At 55.6% G+C, this 22380-nt stretch overlaps 2 protein-coding genes across 2 annotated transcripts; both read left to right on the top strand.

The window, feature by feature from the left end:
* Positions 1-1813: 1813 nt before the first annotated feature.
* Positions 1814-4429, top strand: C8A04DRAFT_24367 (uncharacterized protein; the record flags this gene model as incomplete). Its single annotated transcript, XM_062779117.1, has 3 exons — positions 1814-2053; positions 2295-4002; positions 4131-4429. 3 exons carry the CDS (start codon positions 1814-1816, stop codon positions 4427-4429), a joined length of 2247 nt encoding a protein of 748 aa, XP_062641184.1.
* A 12955-nt stretch (positions 4430-17384) lies between these two features.
* On the top strand, positions 17385-19533 carry C8A04DRAFT_24365 (uncharacterized protein; the record flags this gene model as incomplete). The annotated part of the gene is made up of 3 exons (XM_062779116.1): positions 17385-17663; positions 17752-18750; positions 18832-19533. The coding sequence occupies 3 exons, from the start codon at positions 17385-17387 to the stop codon at positions 19531-19533; spliced, it is 1980 nt and encodes a 659-aa protein (XP_062641183.1).
* Positions 19534-22380: the final 2847 nt, after the last annotated feature.

The following is a 22380-nucleotide window of genomic DNA, read 5'->3' as shown; positions in this document are numbered from 1 at the left end:
TGTTTACTCGAGTAATTGGAGCTGGTTGACACGATTATCGACACCATTAAAGTTGTTAAGGTACCGTTCGACTTGGCTAGGCTGGGTCCTGGTCAATCATCTCTCCTGCTTCCCTCCCTCTCCAGATAACCTCTAGTATGTGGATAGGTTCTAATTGGGACTATTCCAGTACTAACTTTATAGGTATTGTAATGTAAACGGGCTCTAAAACCGGTTTTGCTAAGATCCGAGGAGATACCCTCACTAGATCGTGGTTTGGCGACCGATCTCCTCGATAGTTGTGCCATTCTCTTGCAGGGCGAGCTGATATCCCGGCGGCTAGTGATTATCTCGACTGGGCCGTGCCGGGTCAGCCCGCTTCGGGTTGTCAGGTTGAGGTGGAAGTGCCGGTCCCGCCAGAGGTTCGGGAGGGTTGCAGTGCAGAGTGCTTTTTAAAGACACCCCTTCAGGTCGACTTGCGGGTTCCGAAAGATCTCGGAAGGCGGCCACGCCACCGTACGGCACAACCGCTCCTTGGGGATAGCATGAGAGCGGCAAGTGCGGTGATATGATTCAAGGAAGCTTGAGCCGCCTCGTGTGCCGATTCCAGGAAACAGGTAAGCTCATGGGGGCTGCAGGACGGCTGAGGCCGCGAGCGGATGCGGTGGCCAGCTTTAGGGTGAGGCTACCCAGGACCATCTTTGAGTGGTCGATGACTTGGCCACGATGATCGATTCCGTCATCATGGAGCATTATTGACGCGTGATTTTATTGGGATGGTGTCGTCCTTGATGTTAAATGGTGCGCAGAGCGGTGAACCGAGAAGGATAAGACATGGCGGATTTGAGGGATTTATTTGTGTCTGGAACAGGTCCCTTTTCCCGCATCTTGACCGCTTCCTTAGCCACCTAAATTGATGCTAATTGCGCATTAAGTTGATATCAACATGCTCTAGATCAATGAAGGGAAACAAAGCGAAGAAGAAAAGAGAGCACACCAGGTTACCCTCTATTCTATTCCCGAAAGCAATATGGCAAAACAATGATGTTAAGAATGGTTTGTAGAGTTCTTAGCCTGTATCCGTTTGCAAGAGGCGTTTTCTTATCGGGTTATAAACCGGGCCCATGCAGCGATACACCGAGTCTGGCATGTCTCTGAGAGAGTTTAGGTGTAACAGATGAAGACGCCACGTGCATGGCGGAAATTGGATCCTCAACTCCACTAGCCCCGCATCCTGGAGGTTGAAGTAATGCCCAACAAAGAGTAGCGGAGAGGTAGGGTGGTCGTTTATTTTCTGTGAATATCCCGCTATTTTGGTGTTTATATCCTCACCGGGTTGGGATGGCCTCATGCGATGAAGATCTGTCAAGCGGATACTAGTGGAGAGAGAGGAGAGAGCGAGAGCTTCCACCACGTTGAGATCCCTGGCGGTCCCTTGCAACCACGAGGCCCACTTTGCTTGGGGCATGTGGAGGTTGCCAGCCGTGAGTGGGTTTCATACAGACCTGCAGCCAATGAGAAGTAGACAATTAATCTCCACTGTCAAATTCAGTTCGTCGAAAGCTCCCCCGCTCACAGGCCCCAGCCCCGCTCCAGGCGAGAAACCAGACTGGCTTGCACGACATGCGCCCTTCCGGAAATCGGCTTTTTCACCTCCAATTCTCTCGCATCGCAACCGCGACACCGGACCTTCCACCGAGCGGATTCCAGCGTCCAACAATTCAACTGCCTATCTGTGCTCATCCCGTGCCCTCACGGGAACCGGGAACCCACTCGGGCGTGTGACCATATCGTTATCCGTCCTCCCCCACCCTCGGTGGTACCGCTCCGGGCCATGGAGAGCCCCGAGTTTGCTGCCGGCATGCGGGGCCAGGGGCTCAATAATGGCAGCGGCCCTTCCAAGCGCAAACGGAGCACCATTGACAGCAGCCCAGCCAGTTTGCTCGACCCCGACCATGACCACGATCACGACCAGGACCTCGACCATGACGACGGGGCCGGTGCCTCGCCCGATACCAAGAGCCGACGCCTTCCAGGCGTGAAACGTGCCTGTAATGAGTGCCGCCAGCAAAAGGTATGGAAGAGTCACATGCTTGTTTGTTGAAATACCGATGCCCCCCATCCTCGGGCCTCCGCGTCTCGGCTCCGGACCCGGCGCTTGTCTCAGCGCCACGCCGCATGCACCACTCCGGACCCGGAAGAGGGGCCGGCCCGGACCGGCACTCGCCCTCAGGGCCTCGCCGTTTGTCGTTCGGTACCCGGCCAGTCTCTCCCAATCTCAGTATGCAGTGCTAACGCTTCTCGATTGTCTCTAGTTGCGCTGCGATGTCGTCCAAGACCCCTTCCAGAGCTGCTCGAGGTGTAATCGGCTGAAGCTGGAGTGCAAGATTGAATCCAACTTCAAGCGCATTGGCAAGCGTTCCAAGCATGCCGAGATGGAAAAGGAGATTGAGCGTTTGCGCCGTGCCGTCGAGGTCGCTCGAAACCAGGGCTTCGCACTTGAAGAGGATGACGAGACACTCAACTCTGCTGTCCACTCCGCCATGCAGTCGCAACTCCAATCCCCAGTCGTCGCAAGCCACTACACTCATACGCGCAACCCGTCTCTGATGGGATCCGACGAGGCGGTGTCATCCCTTCTCCATCTTAAGCGCGGAGGCTCTTACGCCATGCCTCGCGTCGCCCGCGAGCTCGACAACTTTAGGCTCACCGAAGACGAAGAAAGCCAACTCTTCAGCCAGTTTTTCAACTATTATCACCCATTCCTCCCGTTCCTCAACCCTACACAGACACCAGATCAGTTCTATCAGCAACATCCTTTGCTGTATTGGTCGATCATCGCCGTGGCTGGCAGACGTTTTGGTTCTGATCCCAACACGCTTACCAAACTCTCTGGTCCGCTGACTCGTTTGCTTTGGAGTACCGTTGGGGACGTCCCTCAAAGCTATTTTGTGGTCAAGGCGTTGTGTTTACTATGCACATGGCCGCTCCCGACAAGCACGACGTCGGCCGACCCCACACATATTTTGTGTGGTGTCATGATGAAAACGGCCACTGGCCTCGGTCTGCACCGGCCGAATCACATCAATGACTTCTCACGAGTCGCCGTAGAGTTGAATAAGGAGGGACTACACGACCGTATCAAGACGTGGGCCGTGTGCAACATCGTCGCGCAAACCATCGGGACAGGCTATGGCCAGCCTGCCTCGACGCTGTACGATTGGACGCTCGCTATCCGGCCCGGCGTCGAGGGCCCCTACTCGCTCGGCCCAGAACTGGAGGCTAGGTTACTGATCGAGAGATTTTGTGACAAAGTTTCCAAGGAGATGTACAGTAACGCCAGTGACCCCCGTGGCGTGGCTGGTGACGAGCACCGTGCGATGTTGATGCGGGTGTACCGACGCGAATTTAATGAGCTCCAAGCGTCCATACTAGCCCAGAATTTGTCGCCCATCGTCTATCTCCACCTCAAGGCAGCCTGCCTTCACCTCCGACTTGCCGGCTTTTTTGACTCCAGCCGCACTCCAGGGTATCTCGACGACCTCATGGCCCTGTGGCGTGCCACTACGGGGTATTTGGACTACATCCTGGATGTGCCAGATACGTGTCACGAGTCATACAAGTACCAGCTACGGGATCAGTACCTCCTCAAACACGCCACAAACTATGTCCAACAGATGTTGGTCGCGGCCGGATTCGCACTGCTCAAATTGATGCGGTCATTTTTCGTCAAACAAGTTGAATTTGAGCGAGGCCGGACTCTCTTCCACCGGACCATTCAGGCCATCAGAACTGCCAGTGTGGTCCAGAACGATCTCAACTGGCGCCTCGCCGAGCTGATGGTGCAAATATGGAACGGCGCGCGGATCGAAGGGAGCTCGCCATCGTTTCAAGGCGACGACCCCGAGATTGATGACAGCTTACAGCTGAAAGTGAGGTGTCGTCACAGCATGAGTCTCGTGTTCGACTCGATTTGGCACTGGAGGGAGGAGTATCAAGCTCGCGGCCGCGGGACGCTTGATGGTGAGTCCACATACCAGAACCCCTATCCCCCTCCCCTCCTTACCTATCAATCCGCCTGCTTCCAAGACCCTCCGCTTTTGCCTGTGTTCTTGAGGTGAATCCGTGCGGGCTAAGATACTTCTTGGTAGCTCTCAAGCAACCCACGAATCCCGATTCGGCTAATGAGTCTTCAGCCTCCTCCACTCATCTCGACAGCACCCTTGCCCCGCCATCACATAGTCTCCCCGCTAATCTCGGCCTGGCGGCGTCCAATGGTGCTCTGACGCCTAGTGGCGGTTCAGCGATGGGAGGAGGCGCTCAAGGCTCGCTCTTGGGCCTAAGCAACTACGACAGTAGCAACTACGATTTCTGGGACCCCCAGCACTGGATGCTAGACGGCTTGATCGACTTCAACTATAGCTCTTACGTCCCTATTGAGACCACGTAAAGCCGGGTTCGAACTGGAGTGGGCCTCATTCGGGGGCTTTTATCCGCCCTAACGTAATTTTAGCTTCGAGCACGAGTACCCAACATAGTTCAACATCACGGTTCCTCACCTTTTGATGAAATACCCCTTGTCGTTTATATTATTTTTGTCCTTTTTCTCTCCTTTTCTGTTGTTTGGCTCATCTTGTTACTGGCACAGGGGAAATGGTTTATGGGAGTAGCAGTTACGGTTCAGTTACGGTATACCAAAAAGAGCGCAAAACGGTATTTGAGGTTGGTTTTCCTGGGGAAGGAGTTGGTCCCAATGGTGTCTATCTAATCCTAGGCAGTTTCAAGATAGCCTCAACCAGGAAGATGTTTCTCTCACAAATGTTGCCGGGTTGTTCGCCCCCGGCCCGCGCGCCACCCAATGTTTCTTGACGGTGTCACGAAACACAACATCGAGCGGTATGTCGTTATGCCCTCCCGATCTACTCTTCTAAAATAAGGTCCCACGCGTCGTGCCGCCTGTTCCACGGCCCCCATTTCCCTTCCGGCCCGAAGATCCTCATATCAGCTGTGGTCATGACAAGGCTCAAGAGGTCCCGGTCATTTTCCAGAGCCTTCCTTACCTTACGGATCACCACATTTGCGTGTCCTCGGGAAACTCAGAGCAACGCTTGCGCGTTCCATTAGAGTTGGAGAAAGAGTGTGCCGCAGCGGGTGAACCGGTTTCGAGTTGGTGATAAATGCTTCTATTCTCGTCCTAAACCCCTCGCCGTCCAGAATTGCCACCGGGCGAACGCCCGTTGCCATGTCCCCCAGTTCCCATTCTGCCCGTGGGGGTTGGTTGGCTGTTGTTTCTGTTGTTGTTGGTTTCGAAGCTCGTCGAAATACGGACGCGGGGTTGGGGGCGACTTTGGTTTCCGAACCTTTTGAGATGCGGCACAGTTCTCACAACACGGCCTTTCAAGGCAATTGTGGACACAGCCTCAATATTGCGATCAACGTCACGTTCCGTCCCAATTCCCAACAGCCCGATTCGGACGATATCTTGAAACTTGAAACACCGGCTGACCCCGGTTCGTTCGTCCGCACCCACCAGGCTGGTAAAGAAACACGGGATTTTCCCTGGCAGCAAACCCATCGCCGACCCGGGCTCTGCCGCACCATCGCATGTTTGTCCTTGCACCTGATCGTTCCGTACTCGGGGAATTGGCTCACACTTTAGACGAAGCCGCATTCGGGCGGGTTTTACATCATTTTTTATGTTATTCTTTTTATTTTTTCCTTTTCCCGAACCATTTTATTCTAATTCCTCTGTCGTCGTTTCGGGTCAATTTACGGATCCGTAACACGCAGAGAATCCCCGTGGCTCGACCCGCATTTCGGACCAAGATTGCGGTAAGGAACGGACTGATCTCTTGAGTAAGTGACCACCGGCAGGGTGGTCGAGCTAAGTTGATTTTTGTTCTTCATCTTTTATCTTAGTATTTTATTTTATTTTATTCTTCACAGTGGCCCTTCCGTTTCTCATAAGTTCCATAGCTTGGCTTGGCTTGGCTTTCGATCATATGGGTTTCAGGTGTCACATTGCACGATTTGTATCACATCGCAGGTTGCTTCACGTGCCGCAGTCTCCAGTTTCCATGCCCCCGAGCGTTTCTTTTGTCCAGATGAGACATTGTCGCTCTGGTACACGCTTCTCTCATTTTTCTTCTTTTTACATTGCGGAAAATAGTGCTACATTCCCAATTATAGTTTCATATTGAGTCCATCGTTTGCTTTCGTCCTGCCGTAGACCCATTCCGAGAGTGCTCGAGTTGGTCCGACTCCTCAACCGGCCCTGTAATGGCTGTAGTACAAATCTACAATTCCTGGAGGTTTCAAGTACGCCAATGGTAATTACATTTCTTCTTACATTCCCGGGTTCAAGTGGATGATGTGTACGTACGTCGGTCTATCTACCGTCATTAAGGGTAACTAGCCGCCTGCAGACGGCGTAGTCCATACGCTTGTTCGCGGCGCTGGTTAGGTATGTCGCCGCATCGGCCGGAAGAAGCGAGACTCGTTGAAACTCCGAAAAAACACGGGCACGGGCTCTCCACATCGCGTTTTCCCATTTCCATAGACATACCTAGCAAGACGCACGTAGATGCACGCACCTGCTGTTTTGATGCCGGCGTCACCGGGCGGGTAGAATGGCCGTTTTCGCTGTCCTCTTTGTGCATGTGAGTATGTTACGCATCGCGATCGCCGGGCCAGCTCCCACGTCAACGGCGCCTTGCAAGCCTCACCTCGCCATGGGCACGCTCGTGGTACGTACCTGTCCATGAAACAGGCCAACCTTTCTTCGTCCGTCGCCGATTGACCCTCAGCCTGAGTGAACCCCGCGCTAACGCACTACTCCTCTCTTTCTGCGCCTCATTTTATCCCGTCTCGTACTTCTGATACTTTCCTTCACCGCCTTATTCAGCATTTTGTCCTGGTGGTGTAAGGTGTGCATGTGCATGGTCTGTTGGCCGGCTTGAAGGAGGAAGGCATGTCCTTGTGGCTTGCCTCACTTACACCACACCAGCTTGCCAAGATGGGCCAACCAGCGGCTTTGCACTATCGCCTTCCGTCTACGGGTCTGTTCTAAACCCCCCACACCTTCCCCCACAGAGTTTCCAAAAGCCAGACTTCCGACAATGTTGGTCATCTCAATCGGGCCTGTAAACATTATGTGGCTGTGTTTTTTTTTTCTAAAGTGATTCTTCCCGTTTCTTGTCCACTCTCATATCGTCGTCTGTGAACCGGCGGTGATGGGAGAATTCGCGAGGCTATGTTGGCCTGGCCGCATCGTATGCGGCCCGCAGACAAGGGCCACCGCCTTGTGCCCTCACCACATGAGACTGGCTCGGCCACCCGCTTCCAAACCCTCGGGATTAGGCGCTCTAAAATACCAGAAAAAAAGAGAGCAAACAGGCCAAAAACATGGGTCAGGGGAGGGCAACGAAGGGTGGCGTTGACCGACAAGGCATTTTTTTCTTCGATTTTCTTTTCTTCACGTGGTTGTTCTGGTCGTCGACGAAGGCCGCATCGTGGCGGGCTCACTCGATCATATGCAAGGTTCTCGCCAATACGTACCGTTTTCCCGCTTTACTTACACTAAAGTGGTGGGTTTTGAGTCACGCTTGTACTGCCAGCCAATCCCCAAATCAGTTCTCACAACGGTATAGCAGGTTAAGCAGGTTAGGTTGCCTTGAGGACAACCCCTCCTTTTCTTTGATGATCATCACCGGCGTGTTGTCGCCTTCAATTCTCTAATCCTGAACCCGGCGACGCGATATCCACTAGGGGTGTGTGTAAAGGCTTGCCGCTTGTCCACATTCACGCCCCTTCAGATCTACCTCCACGAGTCCATGGGTCGGTCGCCACGCTCTCCTCATCGTCCACTCCGAGGCCACGTCCATGTGTGTGTTTTGGATGGACGCACCGTCCAGTGTCCTGGTACCTGGCCCGTACTTTACGACACCGTATCTAGAACCTCAAAGACTTTGATCTCCATCACACCGTTTTGAGGGCTCCTCTCTTCCCGTTCCCTCTTTGCCCGGTGTGGGTTCATTTCCGGTCTTCTGCAAGTCGACTCACGTTAGCCGCCCGGGTAAGGGGCACACACATCAAGCATCACGTCTCTAGTCTTGCTTCCCTGGCCTTGTCGCTCCTTCTCACCTCCTTGTCCCCCCCTCCCATGGCCACATTGCTGGCAAGATCTTTGAACTCCTTTCCTCGGATCAACACCCGACAGGTCTTCAAGATCTGATACTAGTGTACACCACTTTCCTCTTTCCCGCCCAGGCCCCTGTTGGCGCGCCTGCGAAACGGTCCAAAGGCCCCCAGCAAGCATCGTCGCGGGCCACACAAACGCCCCGTTCGCTCACTTGGTCGCCCTCCGCGTTTCTCTGCGGTCTGTTGGTTCTGACCTTGTCTTTCTTGCTAAGCGCAACCAACAGCCCAGCCCAGCCCAGGCCCCCCTGCGACCCTGCGACGCTACCCACAAACAACAAAAGACGAAAAAAGGGTTTTCTTTGGTCCATTCCCGTCTCTTTTTCCCAGTCATCTTTCTCCGCCCCGCATGAAGGCGCGCGCCGAGGCCGGGTAATGTGATTTCCTCAGGAGCGGTTTGCGGTCCTGACTGGCTCTCGTCTCTTTCTCTCGATCTTCTCTCTCCACTTGCGTCCTTGCCCTTTTACGCCTTGGCCAGGGGAAGGCAGCCCCACGCCCCATCTTGAGGCGAGTAGCGATGCTCAGCGACGGGATGGGCGGGAGGACGAGGCACAGGGGGGTGTGGGGGAGATCTTGTTCACGGCGGCAAAGATGTGGTTCGTGCGATGGCCACGGCACACACACCCACACACAGAGAGACACACACACACACATACACCAAAAAATACACCGCAGCTTTCTCTCACGCGCACAGTGCCTTCCACACGTACAGAAGCTCGGAGAATGGGTGTCCGGTGGATAAGTGAGGTAAAAAAGGGAAGAGGGAGTCTCGTATGCAGTGCTCTTCTGTGGGCGAGCTCATCCGCAACCGGGGAGGAGGTTAGGTGATTCGGAGGTAACGGAAGGCTGATGAGTGATTGGAGGAGAGTGGAAAAGGGGGAGAGGGGGGGAGGAAGGTGGTGTGTGTGGAGAGAAAAGTTGAATGATCCCCTGTGATCGGAAGATGCTTGCCCCTGGTTGAGGCCGCGGCACCGTCACTGCGCCGTTGCCCTTGATACCTACCGGGAAGCCCATTGCTGTTCACTGCGGTGCTCTCAAAGAAGATGCAGGCACCGTGAACGGTGGGTGCTAGGCAGGATGATGGATGGTCGCGGACGGGAGGGCGGGAAGGGGCCTGGCTCGATTGAACAGCCGACCGTTGAAGGGTGAGACGGGGAGGACAAGGCCACAACAGACCAGCGGGATGTGGGAGGGAGGGAAATGCAACGGAGTGGCAAAACTACGCGCTTTGCTTGTTCCCACACACACCCTTCCCGGGATCTTTTGTTTCCGGAGCCGGGCCAGCGCTCACGGCTCTGGTGGGACATACATTATGGCTTGGTTTTGGTCTTTGGGCTGGGTTCTAGTTGGGGGTGGCAAGTTCCATGGATGGGAAGTCTTCAAGAAGGAACGCGTCTGGCCAAGGAGTCGGGCGAGAGCTAGAAGTCTTTCAATCAACACTCTGTGCTCAGTGAAAACGAGACAAGCTGTGAGAATAGAAAAGGGTGAGCGGAGGAAAACGCAACGGCTAGAACCGAAGCTCAGGCACCAGCCCTCTCCGTTTGCTGCGGTGGTTGCTTTCCCCAGCGGCAGGCTGTACTTGCTTGGAAGGCTGCCAACCCGCAATCTCGGCGCAAACCAGTGGCGAGCTGCTGTGCATGGTGCCGATTATGCCTGAGAAAGCTTGACTGCTGCGGCATCTCCCCAGGCCCGGGACTGCTTATCGTAGCTGCTCGAGTATCCGCTCCATTCCTATTTCCACGAGGTTTACGAGCTATCCACTTTCGTACATGAATGCAGAGAGAAATACGCTGGGATGGACGGGAAACCGATGTAATGTAGCACACACACAGTGCTTGTCAGATGATGGTGAAAACTAGAAAGACTTACTGCCCGAGAGTCCCCCAAAACTCTCTTCTAGAACGAATGAGAAGTGGGCCGGAGCTTAAACGTGCTGTTTCTCTCCTTGTTCTTGCATCGTGGTAATCAAGGGTTAAGTCTTGTATGTCCTCTCCACGAAAACCGTGAGTGATTCGGGACGCGGCCCGATTCATATGGCTGTCACAGGGGGCCGAGCGGCCGTTGAGGCGAAAGTTATTGCAAAACTCTTCGGGAGAAGGCCCGGCCATCGGCATGTTCCGCCAATTTCGCTTCTGCTGTCGGTGTCTACATATTTCCATACCATCTATGGGCTTGTATTCGGTGTCATCACTCCCGGAAGGTGACAACTTTCCACGGAATGAGATTGATGGATGGTGTCACGGACCAAGAGAAGGGGATGCCTCCGGGCCGTCCACGAGCAGTTGGGCCAAAACCAAGAATCCAAGCTCACAGTGTTAAAAACAGGCTCCTGGGACAGTTAAGCGTGTGTTAGCAACTGAAAACCCAGTGAGATGCGCGGTTCAGGGTGGGCGAGCGCCTGACACAAACAACCATGACCACGGGCATGGCCGGCCTAGCGAAAATAAATTTACAGATACCAGTTCCTGGAGCAAACATGTCAACATTTCATATATCATGTGGCCTTAGTTTGCTTGTCTTGACCCCCAAGACCGCCGCAATATTTCCAGTGAACAGAACCGGCGCCGTGTTAGACGTTTGCCAGAACGTTGATCGAACGAAGGGTTAGGGTTCGGGTTTGGGTTGCCTCGGCGACCCAAAGGCACTTACACGGCGCAAAACTGGAGGCGGTCGAGGCGGAAGACGGGGGAAAGCCTGAAACCCCGAACGGGCTTCCTCGTCTTGGCTTGGGTTCCGCCTTTGCAAGGGCTGAGGACGACAAGTCTCCAGAGGTAGTGGTACCGAGATGCAGCTAGCGTGGCCCGTTAAAAACAAGTCTCTTCTACAGCTCTTAACCTGTGGTTTTCTCAGCGGGTCCAGCTCTTGTCCAATGAAACTGCGTGTTCTCATCGAGGAAGGAGGAGAACTGGAATGATTTCACCAATAAGAAGCCGTAGGGCTTTGCAGGGAGGGCTCTCCACATCTGGGAAATAGGTGCAGTCGTCGAGTCCCCGAAATGTAACCCAACTTCACCAGCAAAGAGCGAGGACCACACCCCCCTCCCCCACAGAATGGCTTGTCGTTTCCCACACTGACGCTGCGGATTGGCGCGGGATTGAGGCCTTCTTCCTCAGCGCCCGGCGAGCATCTTCGGTCCACCGCAAAGAGGGAAAAACCATGCTCAGGTCTTGTGTCCGCGGGACGTGGACAAGCGGTGGTACGTTCGGACTGCATGTGTTGTTCTGTGGATCTATCTGAACGAACCGCCCATCAATCCCCCCCTCGAACGCGACGTCAGCGTCTCATCATGACATATTCTCTTGCTCGCACCGCCAGCAGTATCCTTTCGGTTCCCGCGAGGACCTAGATCGCCGGTCTGACTCGTTCCATCGAGGAGGGGGCATCCCTATCTTCCCTGAGTTCCCTCCCGTGTCTTTTACCTTGGCGAGGCCGGCCTGTGGAGAGCTGTTCTGTTCCGTGATGCGACTGGTGAGAAGGCGAGAAACGACCAAAAGGAGAAGAGATCGAAACCAAGGAACCTCGCCGCCCAAGTCTGCTCGGCCGTCACGTTACATAGAAGTGTGGAAAACCTCGAGGCCTCCGTTTTAGCCGCCAAGTTGTGGCTACCTATCCACACCGTGGCATCGATTTTGTGAATTACACTTGTGAATGAACAACTCACGCTCTTGCGCCCAATTACCATCCGGGTTCGTTGGTCTACAACTGCTGTTTCTGTTGCTGCTGCTACTGCTGCTAGATATACGTTGCGCACTTTGATGGCGAGCTCTGACCACGGGCCGACAGATGCGGTAACGCGAACCGTCCGTCGCACAAACCAGACGTGTAAAAGCGCGGGCAGCCTTGCTGCTCTCCCCAAGTCTAGCCTCCTGCAGAACCTTAACTGGGCACCTGGAGAATGAGACAGGTACAGCTTGGGGCCACAGTTACACAACTGGGCGGCGAGCGGGAGTGAGCATGGCGCGCATGACGTCCACTCACCCCCCTCGTCGGGGGTTCAAAGAAGCTCCCACTGGCCGGCTCTTCGGCCGACCCGCTCCCCCCAAGTTCACGCCCTTCACGCCACCACCATGCGACGGCTTGTGCTGGGTAAAAGATGTTGAGATACGCCCGGATCCCATTGAAGTGGTAGTAGCATTTGCCGATGGAAACACAACAAAGCACATTCCTCCGCCATGAACATTCTCAAAACGGAAAAGTCTCCCGGACAATGGAGTAACAACACATGACCGAGATGGCAACGGAAAACCGCCGTGGTGGGGCTCCGGTAAGGCCAGACCCACGAAAAGCGCGAGACGGAAACTGGGGGTTGGTTTCCCCGGCGCATCTCACATCCATCTCGATCGGGGGAGCCCCAGCCTCCAGGGCGCTCTCAGCCTCGAGGGGGCAGCGGCCCGGGTCCACCCGTCACGGGCGATCAAGCTAGTGTAGCGGGTAGTTAATTATTTTTTTCCCTTCGCGAAACAAAAGTGTTGCGGAGTGGCCGGAGGCAAACGTCTTCTTTTCGCGGGAAGACCGACTGCGATTTGAGACGGCCGCGAGGAACAAGACACGACCGTCAGTGGCATGGGACGAGACAAGGCGGCTTGGGGTGGGCTCACTCAGTGATCGCTGACGTGTTTGGCCGAGTCTGGCTCGCGGTAAACAAAGAACGAATAATGTCAGGCAGAAGGGTAGCAGTTCCGGATCTCTGGGACCTGGACGGCGGCTGCGCGCCGTGATATTATGCAGAACTTGCAGAGAGTCGAGGTTTTTCTTGGTGGGCGCACGCCGGTCTCAACCCCTGGAGGAGAAGGCGCCGAGACGCGAAGAATGGAAGAGTGATCGGAAGCTCGGATTGGGAGACCGCAGGGGAAGGGGGGGAGACAAATCTCGCTGCGGATATCCACACTCCCGTCGCAACCGACCTTGTGAAGGACGGGGGCGCATTGGTGCGGAGCTCCCCGGCGGCCACGAACAGCACAGGACAGGACGGCCAACGGGAGAGTGGATGCTTCTTGGGCATGATCGAAATGTTAACGTTGCCAAGTCGGGTTTTCGAGAGCAATCTTCACAGAAGGGGCAACGCTGCCCAAGCTGGGTCCTCTTCGTGATCCGGTCACCTTCCGGGGAAGACTGCCCGTGCGCACCCGGTCTTTTTCTGGAGGAAAAAAAACGGTCGCTCCACCGGGTATTGATGCTAGGCGTATTACCACTGTATGTACGAAGTAGTATTCACAGCATTGGCACTGGTACAACTTGGTGGTCGGTCAGTCATCACTTTCATGCCTGTCGCGTTCTTCATTTAGGCGATATTTCCCATCTAGCGATCATGCGTCATGACGAGCTGCTGTGTGACCCCTGGGACCTGAACGTTCCCAGGGGGGTTGCTCATCAACCCGCAGCCCGCAGCACACAACCAGCCAAGGCAGGGTGGCCAGGCAGGGGCGATGCTTGTTAATGTCGAAAACTGGCGATTGGCGGAATGGCGAAATGATTCGGAAACCCATTTCCCTCTTTCCCTGACACTGAGACCCTGCCGTGCTCAACTAGCGCAAGGAGTGGGTCGCAAGTGTCGCGGAAAGTTTGCATTCGTGACATTGAGGGTGAGGGGGCGTAAACTCCCCACGGACGGTTCGAGCAAAGACCGGGCAGCAGACGCGGGAAAGCCCATGTATTTCCTGTGATGGTCATCCGCGATCTCTTTTCGCCCTTCTGTTTCAGGCGGCGAAGCGGTATCATCGCGTCTCATTGCGCGGTTCGGCGAGCTTGTTGGTTGTGCGGCCGATGGTGTTGGTGGTCGAGCTGCATGGGTCGCCGCCTTCGTGCCCAATGACCACACGAAATAGGCGCGCTCATAGTTTTCTAAAGTGTGCCGAACCACCCGGTGATGCCCTGATGGTCAAGAAAGAGGGGGCAGGACTCCGATCTGCACGCATCAAAGGCCGGCCAGCTCAGCTCTTCCGCCTTTTTCCCTCACTTTCCCCTCCACTGACCGCTCAGGTTGCGATGCGGAAACGGTATAGCGCGACCCGACAGACTGGTAAGCCATGTCATTGGTGTGCGCACCCCTGTCCGAAGCTCCCAGTACCAATCAGATCTCAGGAAATCGACGACCCCAAGCACACAAGCGCGCACCACAGTGCGTTTGCTCTTCCCTGCCCCCAAAAGAAGTCCTCAGGCCCCGCTGTGCCGTAATCGGCGCCGAAGACTCGAAACACCGAGTCTGTTTTTAGCGATCTTTTTCGTCCGTTTCCTGTGGAGGGCCGACCGCTGTGAGGAAGACTCTGCGTTGTCATTAAACCACGAGCGAATTCCCGTTATCGCTGTCCCCAGTACGTGCTGTTGTAGTCGGACTTACCGTCTCGGGATTGTTACGAACGAAACGACGCATAAACGGCAGACGGCAGCCCGTTTTCACGATTGCTGTCTTTCCATCCAGAAGCGGAATGCTACTACCGGGGCCTGATACCTAATGATGCGCTCCGCTTGGGACAGCCTTCAGGTGGGTGATACAGCAATGAGCCAAGTACGGAATAGAATGTACAGGAACTCATGGGGCTGGAGGCCTGCGTTGACCCTCACCAGTTGGGTTGCCACAAGGCATCGTATGCTTCTTCTCTGCTTTAGTTCTTCTTCTTTAGGTGTGGCAGGGATATTGATTGAACCCGGAGGGTTAAGCAGTCGGTCGTTTGCTCTGCCTCGGAATATCCGATCGCTCCTGCAGGTTCTGTACCTTACCATGATGAGAGCGAGAGACCGTGCACAGAAGCCTGTGGATTTTGGGCAGGTACAGTGGGGAGCACCAAAGTGGGCAGCCACACGGCCTTGCTGGGTCCCACTAACCCGCCATTTGAAGCTCCCCTCCTCGGGCAGCACAGCCTCGACTTCTTCCCCGCTCTCTTCCTGGCGCACCCGGCACAGCTGTTTCGACTGAATGGAGTGCCATGATGGAACATGCCGAGAGGTGACCCTGCTCTCAATTTGCTGTATTGCGGCAGTCGTTTCTCAGCCCATTCATCTGCCCGGCCCCTTTTTCGGGCCGCTGCACCCTCGAGCCACCCGCGCAGATCCGAAGCCAAGGCGTGCGCTGCCCCTCTGCCCCAGATTCCACATCCGCAGCCAGGCCCCGGCCCATTTCGTACTGCGCGCAGAACATGGAATGGAAGAATGCCACAGAGTAAGTGATCAAGGTCCGTCGCGGGTTCAATTCGGCCAACGTGAGTAATGGCCGGTGCGAGTCCCGGCAATTGGCGACGTAGTTAGTCGCACCGCTCACTGGCCCGGCCACGCCGGACCGGACAGAACCTCAGGGCGGGTAACCAGGACTTGCGATGGGTTCATCTGCCTCTCGTTCTCAACACCACCAGTCTCAAGCGACACACGACGCGTGCAGCATTTCTGGTCAGGTGCGGATTGACCATGCAGGGGCAGCACACATGCCAGGGTGAACCAGTCCGGCCAAACCGCCAGCAGCAGCAGTGCGCGATCGAGATGTGCCGCGGCAGGAGAGAGGAAAGCCCTTGGGGCGTCTATCTCTCCCTCCAGCTCGAACCAACTGCTCTGATCGCGACCAACAAGAAAGAGTAACGGCGGCTATCTCGCAGCGCACACCCGCCTGGTCGCACAAACCGGGGCTTGCTTGTCGTCCTCCGTTCGCCGTGGGTTTGGAAAAAACCCGTTCCTTGGCCAGTCTTGTCACGGTACCATGGACGAGGTCCTCGCCGTTTGAGGTATTGTAAATTCCTGTATACCTACCGGCTCCGTCCTGCGAGACGGTGATGGCCTTGCTTGGTCTCCCGGTCTTCACCCGGGCGAGGACCGCCCTGGTAACTAGACAATATGTGCACCGAAATCGCTTCCGCGACGCCGCCTTCACAAATTCAGGGCTTCTGGGCCTTGAACAAGGATGATGCCGTCGGAAGCAGACGCAGGGAGGCTTCAGTCATCCAGGCGCCGGAGGCCCCCGGGGTTACTCCTTGCCGTTGAAGATTGATGCTCTAACGTCAAGGCAACCTGCAAAACTCGCACCGGTTCGAGAATGGCGACAGGGCGGGTTCGTCCTTCTTCTGCCTTGGCAAGTATTCGGGCAATCAGCAAGACGTCGCCAAGTCACACCGGGTGGGAGAGGGTCGGAGGCTTGCGCCGAGTGCCGGGCGACCGTTGTTGCGATGTCACGATCAGAGACAACGCCCGCCTTCCCGGCCCCGGCGACGGGACGCCTCGTCGAGCCATCCACCCCGCTTCGTGTTACTCATGAGCCACCAAGGGCAAAGATGCCGGAAGTGAGGCAAGATAGAGAGGAAGAACGCCTGGCCGGCCTAGGCCTCTGATTCTTCTCAACTGCTCTGCCACTTTGGACGACAGAGCTAGGGCGCCTCAAGAGGTCGCAGAAGAGCACAAGCCTCAAGACGAACCATTGCCTTGAATTCTGATCCGAGAATGACCGTTTAGGGCCCAGATGTTCCCAATGGGTGCGTTTCCAGCCCAGTTGAGACCGGCGTGCACAGTTTTGGAACGGTCGGCGCCTAAAAGTCCAGTAATGTTCAAAAAGGTACCAGGATACAGGACGGGGGGGGGGGTTCGGGAATTGGGGGAGGGGGGGTGTGGGATAAACGGTGGGGTGTCGACATACACTACACTTGCATATCACACACGCCCCATCGCCCACATTCATTCACCTTTGATTGAGGTGGTGTTGACATGGGTCTGCTTTTTGAACGCGGGCCAAAAACTTCCCTCGCGTTGACCATCTCGCCTGGGCCTACATCTACTCGCTTTTCGCCCCACCATTTTCCCCTCCGAGAGCTCCTCCTCCTTCTCTCTTCCTTCTCTTCACCAAGATAGAAAGGGCATCGACCTCGCCTGTCAGATCAGCCTCCTCTGTCTCAAACGTTCCCCAGTTCCTTCGACGCCGCACCCTGCCCCACTGCTGGGCCACACTCGGATTTACCATTACCAGCCTGGTGTATTAAGAGAAGGTAACGCCGCCCTTCCTTTTACCATCTGCCATTTTGCAATTCCCAGATTCAGTTCGAAAAGAGTCAAAATATCGAAAAGAACATCCCAATAGCAAGAATAAAAAAAAAGGGCGAGAAACTGAAGCGTCGAGTTCCTGTGCTTCCTTTCCTCACCTCTCTCTCTTCTCTTGTCTTTGGGGCCGGCCCCATTGCATACAATTCAACTTCTCCTCGCAGGCCAAGGCAGAGAAACGAAAAGCAACAACAGCTAAAATGGAGGTGGACAGACAAGAAGAGCCCGAGTCGCCCATGATCGAGGACTTCCTTGATTGCGATCAGTTTGGTACGGACTCGGACGCCGACAGTTCCGGCAGCTTCTCTCCCCAAAGGTCTCTCAAACGCCTTCACATCCACGTCGAAATGAGCAACGCCCACTTCCTGGCGCCCCGAGCGCACCACGGCGAACAACCACAAATTGACGGCCTCCCAATCTGCACCAGCGGCCCGACCACGGCGGGCTTCCCTTCTGCCGAGCTTGATCCCTACAGCGCAGTAGGTTTATTTTCCCCGTATCCTCCAGGCATGGGCTCTTGCTCTCAAGCCTCGAGGCCCCTTCCCCAGCTCACCATTCATGTCATAGGTTTCCGGTGTCTCCTCTTTCAACTATCCTGCTGCTGCAGACCCAAGCCTTCTCACACCCGCGACCAGCTCCGGGAGCCCTCCTCTCCCAAGCAAACAGAGTGCGAAGCCCGGCCAAAGCGGCTACCACCACCCCCAAACCCAGTCTCTCACAACGCAGGCACCCACTCCTCCGGACACCTCCAAGATGTTCAACTACAACGGCTACGAGCTCAACTCGGGCAGCCAGAGCCCGTCCCCCATGACGGTCAACCCGGCTGTGACGGAAGCCGGCGCTTTCATGTCGAACTACCCCATGACCCACTCTCCTCCGCTGAGCCACCATCCTTCATCGCCCAAGACCGAAATCCCACCTCCGATCGATCCTTACCTGGGCCACTTCACCGTTTCAGCCAACGACGGTGAGGTCACTCACCCGCACTCCATGGCGGACTACCACCCATACGCCGTCGATGTCACCCAATCGGGACACTACCTCCACCAGCCGCACGTCCCAGTCGGCACACCGCACATGCACCACCGCATGCCCTCGAACACCACAACCCCGGACATGTCGCACCCGGCCCAGTTCCACCCACAGTCCACTGCTCGCCCCGGCGCCATTGAGGATCTCCGAGACCCGGCCATGCTCCTCGGCCCTTACCCGCCCCACGGAGCGCCCAGCCCTGGCCGGAGAGCCCCCCCACGAAAAAAGGCAGTCTCGGCCAGGAAAGCGTCCCGGACACCCAAAATGCCCGCTCACAGCAGGGAGGGCTCCACCGGTGGCCCTTCCCAGCTTAGCGAGGACGGCGAGGAGCTGACACTGCGGGACGACGCTCCCGAGGATGACAAGTTCCTCTTCCAGCTTCGGAAACAGTTCATCTCGGAGAAGGGCAAGGGCATGTGGGAGGAGATGAAGGCCAAGTACTCGGAGAGTCACCAAGGCAACTGGGAGAAGGCTGCTCTTCAGATGAAGGTCTCTCGTGCCGTGGCGCGGTATGGTGTCTGGCCGAAACGAGAGGTAAGTTCGAATCAAACAGCCTCCCCGAATCCTATGGTCGATGATGAAAGTGCTGACGAAATCCCTTCTCCCCTTGCTTAGATCGAACGCTTGAAGGAAGCCTTTGACTACTTCGAGGAGATGAGATACCAGTTCATCATTGCCCGGATGAAGGAGATGGGCGGGTGCCAGGTGTGGGACTGGAAGCGGGCACACGTCATTGCGATGCTGGTCAAGCTGGGGCTCGAGGAACCGACGGTCAACGAGAAGACAGGCACACGCCGGCGCAAGCAAAAGGCTGCCGCGCGCCGACAAGGAAGCCCCCCAAGCAGTGCCGGCCACCCGTCAATGATGAGCGACTGGCCCACTGGTCTCGGTCTGCACCACGCCGCATACCACGCCCAAGCCCACCACGTCGCCAACGCCGCGGCCATCCGCCAGCAGCACCATCACCACGGGCAGTACGACACCATGATGGCGGATGGCTTTGCCCCGCAGTCCACCCTGACCTCCAAAGAGGAGGAGGATCTCATCAACGATGTCTTCAACGACGTCAAGGCCGAGCGCAGCCTCAGCCCCGAGGACGACGCGATGGCTGATGACGAAGACCAGCAGACTCCTGTCCCCTCGTACGGCAACGGCAAGCAGCATCCAGATACCCCCGGCGCGAGGCGTCTATCTGTGGCACAAGATCTCAACAACCGTCCCCCCAGCGTGCGGGTGGCGCGACAGGCGTGCGACCAGATGCTTCAGCACTCCCCGACACAATTATCTGACCCTGCTGCTCATTACGGCGCGCAGTGAGATGAGAGAGAGAGCCGGGAGTTCGAGCGGGTGGATGACGATGTGGGCCAAATACGGCGGCACAGTCACGGCGTCGAGTGGGGAAAGGGAACGAGGAACGAGAATGTGGGAAGAGACATGGCCAATCCATTCAGGGCAACCTCCGCAGCGGGCTGTTTTTTTTTCTCTTGGTTTTTTGGGGTCTCTTTTTGAACCTGCTTTTTGGGAGTTTGGGGATCTGGGGACGGGGCTTTTGAAGATCTGGTTTGGTTCGGCTCCCCTGAATTGTGGGCGGCAATCTTGTATTTTTTCGTCGGTTTATACCTGCATCGCCACGATCTTGTTGTTTTTGGTTTTCATTTGCATGGTTTTACCGGTTCGGTGGGCCATTCTCTTTCGTTTACTTTTCCTTTCCTATTTTACTCTACATTACGAGCAACCGTAACATTGAAGACATTGGTGCCTGCTCACGCACTTCATTACGATTAAACCATGTATCTCAAAAATAAGGATTACTCAAACCCCGTTCCATTTCGCTAGATCGCGCATCGGTGGGTCAAATCTCTACGGCGAAGCTCGGTGGCGGGGCGTATCGGTGTTTCGAGCTCGAGTCCTTCAGGTTCTCTCAATGTGGAATCCGTCATCCATCTCGCACCTTGTCACCTTACCTTGTCTGTGGCGAAGCCAGGAACGTCCCGATGCCTCCCACGCTTCGTTTCATCGCAGCATTTAAATCCCGATCCGGTAAATGAGATTGATGACATGGCAAGGCATCAAGCGATGGTTGTCGTACAATCTCCTCGCCCCATGGGAAACAATTCATGATTTTCCGCTCACGGGACCCAGGGCCCCAAGTCGTTCCCAAAACATGGCCTGTCCGCTCTTCGCCTTGATACTATTTTAGTTACGCAATTCAAAGTCGGACCAAAGACAAAAAAGAGCCGTCTTTCGTCCCAAGTCCTTGGCGGTGAGACATGGGGGACGCAGGTGCCTGAGCAGTCGCAAAGCCACGCTCCGATGGGGAGCGAATCCTCCGAGATCCAAAATCCCCGATCCCGCGTGCCACGGTCGCACAAAGGTCTTTTTGCCTCTGCGATTGCCGCAAAAGACAATTATTTATTAATACCGAATGGGGAAATTCCCACACAGCAGGGTGCACAATGGCGGAGTTGGGATCTTGTGCGAGCGGAAGAGACCGAAAATGACAAAGTGAAGGATAACGTTAGGTAGCGATGTCGGTGGGCCATAATTGCGGGAATGGCGGTTCCCGAAACGGTTCTCCCTCTGAGTGAGCGAGGCGTTTATTTCCTTGCGTGGCGTTTCTGACTGTGTGTTTGATCTGGGGATGCGAGATCGACTTGAGAACATGTGTGGGTGTGGACGCAAGAAGAGAAAACAGGGTTGAATGCAGCTTTCCATTGTGACCCCGCCTGTCCTCCCGCGTGCTGTTCCTCGAAGCCACGAAGGCTTGCCCACATGCATGAAGTCGGGAAGAACTCGGAGAACCCTAAAATTTCGCAATCGTCACAATCGTCACGATTCAACTCTTGCGATTGTGTCTCAGCTTTCGCAACAACTGCCCTAACAAACAGCGAACAGCAATCCTTTCGTTATCATCCACATTTTTATTTCCTTCTCCAGCCGCCAGGGGCAAGCAAACAAGCAAGGGACCCCTTCTTCATGGGGTTATTTCAACCCAAGCACTTTGCATCGTGCGGGCGAAAACCAAAGCATCACCAGGACTCTCCGAAAACCTTCGGACATGACATCGAAAACACAAAAAAACGACCCCAAGTCAAGGCCAAAAGCAAAGTAGCAGCCCCGGCAGGATCCCTGGGGCCCCACCCGCTAACTTAGCGTCCGCTGGCAGTGTGGCATGGTCAGGAAATCGAGCGATTGGCAAAAGGTGCGGAGTGGACTCCTATACAAGCTCGAAAAAGGCAGGAGTTAACGCTGTGCATCCCGCACTAAATCTCGGGGACGCTACTGCAGGACAGGTAAGCAGCCCGGGGGTGCCCGAGGGGTTGAGCAGGGGGGTGCCAAAGGATGGAAGGGCGGTTTTTATTGGTGTTCAGGAATGCGTGCCAGATACGTCACGTGCCTGGTCAAGTGACCATCTAGGCTATGCGGCCTGTTGCATCTTTGGTCAAAAACGAACAACCAAAACCCCACATAGGCCACGGAAGCTCCCCGGAAAGCGTTGAACCAGGGTTCCATGCTCAGCCAGTCAGTCGCTCGACACGGCCAGCGGAGGCGGAAGCGGAAGCGGAACTGGAAACAGACTTCCCTCCAACGATCAACGCACACACTGAGGAGCCTGTGTGCTCCCTTCGTCCCAAGCCCGTTGATTCGGCATTTTCTGGCAGTAAAAAAGAAAGTTGGGAGCAGAGTCTCGTCAGAAAATCTCAAGAAAAGGACGGGGAAAATTGGCCCTAGTTCGCCTCGCCCGGCCAAGCCAGCCAAAAATTCAAAACCCTCGCGCAGAGACCAACAGGGTGCATGGGGTTTAACTCATTCGGTCGCCATCTGGAACGTGACACAAACACAATTCTCTTCTGCAGATCCCGAGAAGAGATGGGGAGGAGGTGGAAAGCGACGCACAGGAAATCGACATGCCACCCTTGGAAACCAGCCATGGATGGGCAAAACGGGGGACGAAATCCCCTCTCCCATCACATAACGCGTCCTGTCGAACAGTTTCGCTTAGGCGTGTTAGCCGCCGAGATGGAGCTGGCCCCCGACCCGCGATGCCGCGGTTGGTTGGATTGCCTGTGGACTCTGAGAGGTGTATCCGCGGGAGCCGTGCGCCTGTTGACGCTTTGCGTTCCGAGTACCGCGGGTAAAGAAATGCGATGGGCAGCATTTAAC

The sequence above is a fragment of the Dichotomopilus funicola genome (assembly GCF_033296635.1).
Source record: "Dichotomopilus funicola strain CBS 141.50 unplaced genomic scaffold C8A04scaffold_2, whole genome shotgun sequence".
NCBI classification, from domain to species: domain Eukaryota; kingdom Fungi; phylum Ascomycota; class Sordariomycetes; order Sordariales; family Chaetomiaceae; genus Dichotomopilus; species Dichotomopilus funicola.
The sequence above is the reverse complement of the archived record's forward strand: the minus strand, read 5'-3'. Positions and strand labels throughout refer to the sequence as shown.